Source organism: Sardina pilchardus, chromosome 8, assembly GCF_963854185.1.
Source record: "Sardina pilchardus chromosome 8, fSarPil1.1, whole genome shotgun sequence".
Lineage (NCBI taxonomy): Eukaryota > Metazoa > Chordata > Actinopteri > Clupeiformes > Clupeidae > Sardina > Sardina pilchardus.
Window position 1 is genome coordinate 21997820 of NC_085001.1, and position 7175 is coordinate 22004994.

Consider the following 7175-nt stretch of genomic DNA (forward strand, 5'->3'; position numbering starts at 1 on the left):
GATAGGTACATTCGGGAACTGTAGTTTCAAATGGTTACTGTTCCTCAAGGTCGAAAACAAGTGTCCGTGAAAAAAGAAAATGAACATGATTATTCACAGGCTTGTGCTCGGCCAAAACGTGTGCTTGTTATCGACCACTTTTACATAATCTCCTCTCTACAGTTAATTTACAGCACTTTTATGTTCGTAAAGCCATTAATGTAGCAAAAGTCAAGTCGTAAAAAGCATCATTGCTGTAGCAAAAGCCATACATGCATTTTTAATATGCACAATGCTCACATACGCAAACTTTTAATCAATAATTAAACAATCACCTAATTGAAATTGAAGCTGCAGGAAATTAGAGAAATCAGGCTGGCAAGCTGGAACAATTGGCATGTTTTAATAAACTTCAATACCCACAATGCAAAAGGTAACAAATTCTCTGGCGGCTGCAGTCTCTTTCCTCCAGTTACTTCCTGTGCGCTTCAGTCAATCTATTGAATCATAGCACAATCATCCATGTAAGTTGAGTTTTTAATTTTCTTTTATTAAATGCACAGTGTTCATATCCCAGGGGTGGACAACAAATCCACGGCTAAAACAACTGAAAACGTCAAAAGACGAAATACCTCTCTGATCCTGTTTTAAGCTGTCTGGCTTTAATCTATTACTGCACCTAGCGTGATGCTGCTAGCCAGCCAGCCAACAATCTCGCAGGAGTTGGTTGAAAGGAAAGCATGGCTGCTAGCTAGCAATGTATTTCAATTGTACTGCAGTTAGGGAAGCCCAAATAGCAATGATAGAAATAATGTTAATATTTGACATAGTAGTTATAAAAGTACACAATGTAAAAGATGCACACGCCTATTAAGAAATTAACAAACATATCGCAAATGATAGGTGAGTTATCTTAGATAGCAGAGTCATGTATTCATTAACTTAACTTACTCGCAGTTAGGCCATCACAGGGACACAGGCATCCATTTTTCTTATTTAAAGATGGCTTTTGATGAGCCCAAAAGTAGGCCCAAAATAAAACAATTGTCCTCTGTTAGACATTTAATGCAACCATTATTCTCCCAGTCCCAACCACTTAACATGAAGTGTTAGTCAACATGACTTGTTAATTTATTGAATTGTTCAGGTGCGTTTAGCAGCCAAGCAGGACCTCCGATACGCATAGCTGAGAGATGAAAACATGTTTTGCCTTTCTCACTGCAACAGAATAATATCAACGTGAACTTCATGTTCATTATATGGCAAATAACGTATATGGTAGACTAGAATGATGAGGGTAGCCCTTTTAGTCAGCCACTGAGATATGATGTCTCACCATTTGGTGGCAGTGTTGGTCAAGTATTTGTGTTTCCTTCTCAACAGCATGCCTAAGTCAAAGGAGGTGCTGTCCTCCACATCAGGAAGCGATTCAGACAGTGAAGTGGAGAAAAAGGTATTATTCTTGGGAGTTACATGCACAGTTCATATGCCTCAGTGGCTTGGCGAGGAATGTTTTAATTATTGCTTTTTAAGCGGTAAAAAAAAAAAAAAAAAAAAGCTTGTGTACTTGAAAAGTGCAATTCTGGTTTACTTTATTCTGGGTCATATAGAAATATGCATCATTCTCTGAAAAACCATCACAAGAGTAATGGAGTGGATTTTTAATGGCACTGTTTCTAAGTGAAAACACACCCATGTTTTGGAAAAACGGGACCTGTTTAATCGTCTGGGAAGAGATTTTGCAATTGAAGAATTGACAGTTCATTTGTTGCAACTTGCAACCTGCACATGGTTGAAAACCCGTTGGGTGTTTATGTAACTCTGGAAGAGATAGCATCTAAAGGCAGCAAGCAAATGTGTTTACGTACTTGCACAACATTTACTGTGACAACCGCAATCACATTTTCCGTTATTATTTTCTTCCATCAGGACGCAAGAGACAATATCCTCATTGAGGGTTTTAACACGCAACATGTCGTTATGTGCCGTTCAATAAAACAAGCATACAGGCGTAACGCCTGTTGTCTACACATGTTTGCACCAGGACCATAAATCTCAGAATAGTTTCTTAGTCAAATTCTGAGAATCGCACACAGACTGGTGCGTATGGCCACCTTAACTGAGGCGGCAGCCAGCCGAAAATGGATCCAAGGCAGGCACTTATTCATATTTTCCATGTTGCATGAGCTCTCTGGGAAGTTTTACCACCCACTGAGAGATGCCTGAGAGGCTGAGCCCATCTCCCCTCAACCCTGTGTGCTCTCCACAGGCAAAGAGAAAGAAGCCAAGTGCCCCGGAGAAACCTGCGAAGAAGCAGAAGAGTGGAGGAGAGACCTCCAGGGCCGGCGGCTCCTCAAGGGCTGATGGAAATAAAGATGACAACTTATTCCAGGTGCAATACCTTTTTATTAATTCATTCATTCATTCATTCCTTCATTCATTCATTTGTTACCAGGTAAAGGTACAAATTAGGGGAACTCCAGAGGTTTCACCTAAACAGAACTGTTTCAGGTTCTAGATATCAAATAGCCACTTAAGAGATGCTTCACTCTCAACACTAAATTGTGGAATGAATTCATACCTTTATAGCCAGTAGATGTGTTTGCCTAGCATTATTTTTTTGCATTAAGTGTGTGTGTGTTGTATCTGTTTCAGATAGGAAAGATGAGGTATGTCAGTGTGAGAGATTTTAAAGGCAAAGTCTTGATTGACGTTCGAGAGTACTGGATGGACCAAGCAGGTGAAATGAAGCCTGGTAAAAAAGGTAGGTCACCTCCCTAATCCTGGTATTCCATTCTTACCGTCACATGGGTTTGGACAGAAAGAGTCAACAGTGCACTCACTGGCCTTTTACACCAAGTAGTTTTTATTGTAGCTTTTATTTAGCTACCAAGTCCTTCTATCATCGACCACAAATCTACCGTACGACTATTGTTGACATTGCCAACCCTTGAAATTATATTAATGCAGAATGGCAGTCATGTGATATCTCACACCAGTAGCTATCAAAATTGCCTTTTTAAAACGTGTGGACGCTATTGGGTCTGTATCTCTCAACCCAATGGGTCCCCGAGTTGATTCATCCACTGGTGTGATGAATTGCTCTCTCTCTCTTCATTCTTTGTTTTGTCTGAGAGGGTTTTTTTCGTCCCGCTAAAGAAGCAAACATGCTATGCTTAGGCTTCCAGCGGGTGACCCACCACCTCATTCAGCTCAGTGCAAAATTTCCATGATGATCGTGTTTGGCCCCTGTTTCCTTTATTTATGTCCCTGCTGTTCTGTTTGTTCCAACAAGTATGTTAAATTACCTTTAGGTATTTCCTTGAACCCAGAGCAGTGGAACCAGCTGAAGGAACAAATGTCTGACATCGATGATGCAATCAGAAGATTATAATGAGCTGTGTAACTGTGCAGAAAAGGTTGAAGTTTTTAAGAGGTTGCCTCCCAACTTTTGTAAAGGCACTTTGGTAACGGACCATTCTTACGTGTGCTGTAAGTTTGCAGTAGTTTGTTGGAGTTAGATTTCTTTTCTTTTTTTGTGATGTGACCTGTTGGTTGTAAACCAGTTAAAAAAAAAAAAAAACCCTGTTCATTATGTCATGTACCTACGCTCGCCCCTCGTGAGTGTGTGTGTGTGCGTGCGTGCCTGCGTGTGTGTGTGTGCGCGCGCTTTCGTGCGTGCGTGTGTTTGCTTTTGTGTGTGTTGTGGGGTTGGATGTGGGGATGTTTTTTCTTTTTTTTTCTGATTATTATTTGATTTTGACTTGGACGATGGTGGATTTCTTTGTGTTCAGCTCCATGGTAATAAATGCCGTTTTGTGTGGCGGCTCCGTGAACGTTCTCACGGCTTCATCTCATTTCCTGCGTGTGTCTCTTGTGACATTATCCTGTTCTGTGTCTGAAGTGTGCTGTCCGCTAATTCCCAATCATTAAGTAAATCGGTGGTCTGATAGAGGTTTAATTCTCAACACTGAAAACACTGGAGGCAGAAAGGGCACGGGGGCAGTTCCTGAGGAAACCCACAGGCTTGGTGTTTAATTAAGAGTGCGATCTGGACTAGGAAATAATAGGCTGATTGAAGTTGAACGGTCCTGATTAAAGGATATAACATGTACCACGTGGTGCTCTATTGTTTGTGGCCTTGTTTGTGTCATTTGTACACATTTAGTTTTGTAATTTATTCTATCTTTTTAATTTTGGACTTTAGGTTTATTCATAATAATGCGGGGCGATATTAAAGGACTGTCCCTTTTGACGTGCAAGAGATTTAGACCAGACCTCAACAACAGCTCTGCCTGTCGAGACCAGACTAGCCATCTCGCAGCCAATTGCATTTGCTGTCAAAATTGAATCATGTTTTTTTTTGCCGTAGCGCCTACACGTCCAGCACCAGTTGTTGTGACGGAGTGGTTTCGTGCGACGTGCAAAACCAGACATCTGTGGTGTGTCTAGAACAGATCCTTTGCCTTTGCCCGTAGATGTCAAAAACTCAGGGGTGAAAAATCAAAACGACCACCATTTGTTACAGACGTCAACACATTTTATTTAATTGTAGGTCTTTTATGATGCAATAGATGAGTACTAAGGCCATGTTAGTTGCACCACTATGAATGTGGAAAGTACTCTGCACGTGGTTGAAATGAAAGCCTTTTTGAACATATTGCATAATTGCAGCTGGGATCAAATCAAGTTTTATGCAATTGTTCTTCCGATAGCATGCAAATATTCACATCTATTATATTTAACTTTAATTATTAATACCCTTGCCCATCACCAACTAGGCAGCTTTAATCAAACCTTGTTACTATGGAGATATGTAGTTGCTATGGATGTCTGCAAAAGGCAATTTACAGAGTGGTGATCATGTGCTCTACTTTTATAGTCACACAGAAGCATTTGCCAAATATACCCTGCTTGTCTCGTCTGAAGAGGTGATTTATATGTGAAGTTTTAAATCCCTACATATACAGAGAAGCAAAGTTTGACTTGAGTTATGGCTTTCATGACTTCATTCTTGGCCTCATGTGTGTGACCATTTTGAGGTTAATTATTGTAGGACTGGAGTTTGATATGTTCAATACTCCCGTGTGTGTCTTCTAAAACATAAAGGCATCATGAGCCAGAAAATAACCAAAATGTACATCACAAGATGGCGCTAAACGCTTATTTTTGTCTGTAGAATGGCAAAACATGTTGAATAGGAACGACTACAATACCAACACTAAAACAATTAAAGGCCATCAGATTATAACATTCACCCAAATACATAATCACATGCCCGTTACCTACAACTTAACATTTTTTTTAAAAAAGAATAAAAAAGAATAATCATGATAAATAAATAAAGTTAAATACTACTTTGAGAAATCGGCATGGACTGCATACAATTAGGTTACATTTACTTTCAGTCCCTAATCTAACGTTCCCCTACATGCATTGTCCTTTATAATATTGAGCTTAGATTTTAAGATTCTCTCATGACACAATGAAGAACCGTGTCCCTTTTGTTCTTATAATCTTGTCCTGTTTTCTCTATTTTGGTTTTTACAGCCACGTATTTGTGTGTGGGCATGTGTACTTAATGGAATGGTATCCATTTCCTCTTGAAATACCCTGGTATAAACATCTATGCAAATATGCAGGGGTATGCTGTATGTTCTCTGACAGAAGTGTCTGTGAAGCCAATCCAAGGGGGTGGGGTGGAAGGAAAGGCCTGGCCCTCAAAATGATGGACGTTATGATGTGTGAAATCTGCCGTCTGTACATATCGTAATGAAAAGGAGATGTCCCGTGTTCTGCACGCAAACGCCTCCCCCTCACATCCATCTCTCTCGAAAGGGATACTCCCTCGCTGCTGGAAGTGGTTTGGAGTGTCTGTGAGACCTGCACCTGGATGAGAGACAGGACCAGTCTGATCTCTCTCCTCCGCCTCCTCAGGAAACCGAGCACAACCAAACACTTTGATGGTTTTATGATGGATTGGGGGATGCAGGGAGCATCCTGAATAAACGGTGGGTGGGAGATGAGGGTGGAAAGACAAGGGCGAACCTTAAAAAAAAAAACACAATAAAAAAAGTGAGCAAACTTAGGGCGTTTTCCAATAGTCAAAGCCACCAATGCCTTCTGAAGCCCAAACCTCCAACATCTGCTTCCATTTGGAGTGTCTGAAACACGCCTCGTGCTCAAACGTCAACGTCTGTGGTTCTCCCTTAGAGCCGCGCTTGTCACTAGAACCTCTGGTGTTTTCGTTGCAGCAGCAGCAGCCCGGTGCGGTTCCGCCGAGTCCGGTTTCTGTTTATTTCTGCAAAGTGGGAACATTAAGAGGAATGCAGCTCATCCTTACGCCGCTCTCACGTCAAACTGTCTCGGGCTTTGACGAAGACGAGGAGGTGTGAGAGAGGAGAACTAAGGGGGAAAAAGCAAAAGCTCCATCGCCTTTGATGGATGTCTGTGCGCGGTTGTTTTACTCCATGGTGGCTAATAGAAAGGATCCTGTTTCCTGGAAGGAATTTGGTCCTCCATTGAGATGTGAAATACATATTGATTATGGGGCGCCTCGAGTTTCCTGTCCGTGACGGGGATGGTATTGGCTGAGAGCGTATTGGTTAGGGTCTGGCCAATTTGTCTACACTCATATTATCTTTACAGTGGACAAATGATATCCAGAAGTGAGCAATCTAGGACCCACCTCCCACCGTCCACGCCAAATGAATTCATTCATCTTAAAACACACAAGGGAAGTGAGGTTGCTTAGACTACAACTGCATGATCCAATTACGAGTTAGGGGGATAGATTGAGTGGAACACAAAAATTCCACACAAATGGTTCCTTAGACCTACTTGAGTGTAAAGCAGACTGAGTAACAGGATGCATATTTTTAAAATGACTGTGGGATTGCGCTCGAAAATTAGTCATTTAGAAGGGAGATGTGACACCAACCAAATGCAATGGATTCCAAGGGATTTCAAATAAATGCCAGGTTGGTGACCACAGCTGTGGATGGCAGGCAAGCTAGCAGACGGGACTGGAAGATGTGCTCTGGATGCTTGTCAGGTCAGATAAGCCTAACTGCCAGATCAAAAACGGGCCCTCATCCACTATTGATGACCATCCCCCCCCAAATACTGTCAAACATTCAGCTGAGGCCTTCTGATGAGATGCTGTTTGAGATTGCCTAACGACCTCACTACAAAGG

General features: G+C 41.5%; 1 protein-coding gene across 1 annotated transcript; it reads left to right on the forward strand.

Annotated features, from left to right (window-relative positions):
- Positions 1-385: 385 nt before the first annotated feature.
- On the forward strand, positions 386-3836 carry sub1b (SUB1 regulator of transcription b). Its single transcript, XM_062543225.1, has 5 exons — positions 386-503; positions 1363-1432; positions 2249-2371; positions 2635-2743; positions 3294-3836. Exons 2-5 carry the CDS (start codon positions 1364-1366, stop codon positions 3371-3373), a joined length of 381 nt encoding a protein of 126 aa, XP_062399209.1. The 5' UTR covers positions 386-503; position 1363; the 3' UTR covers positions 3374-3836.
- The last annotated feature ends 3339 nt before the right edge of the window (positions 3837-7175 follow it).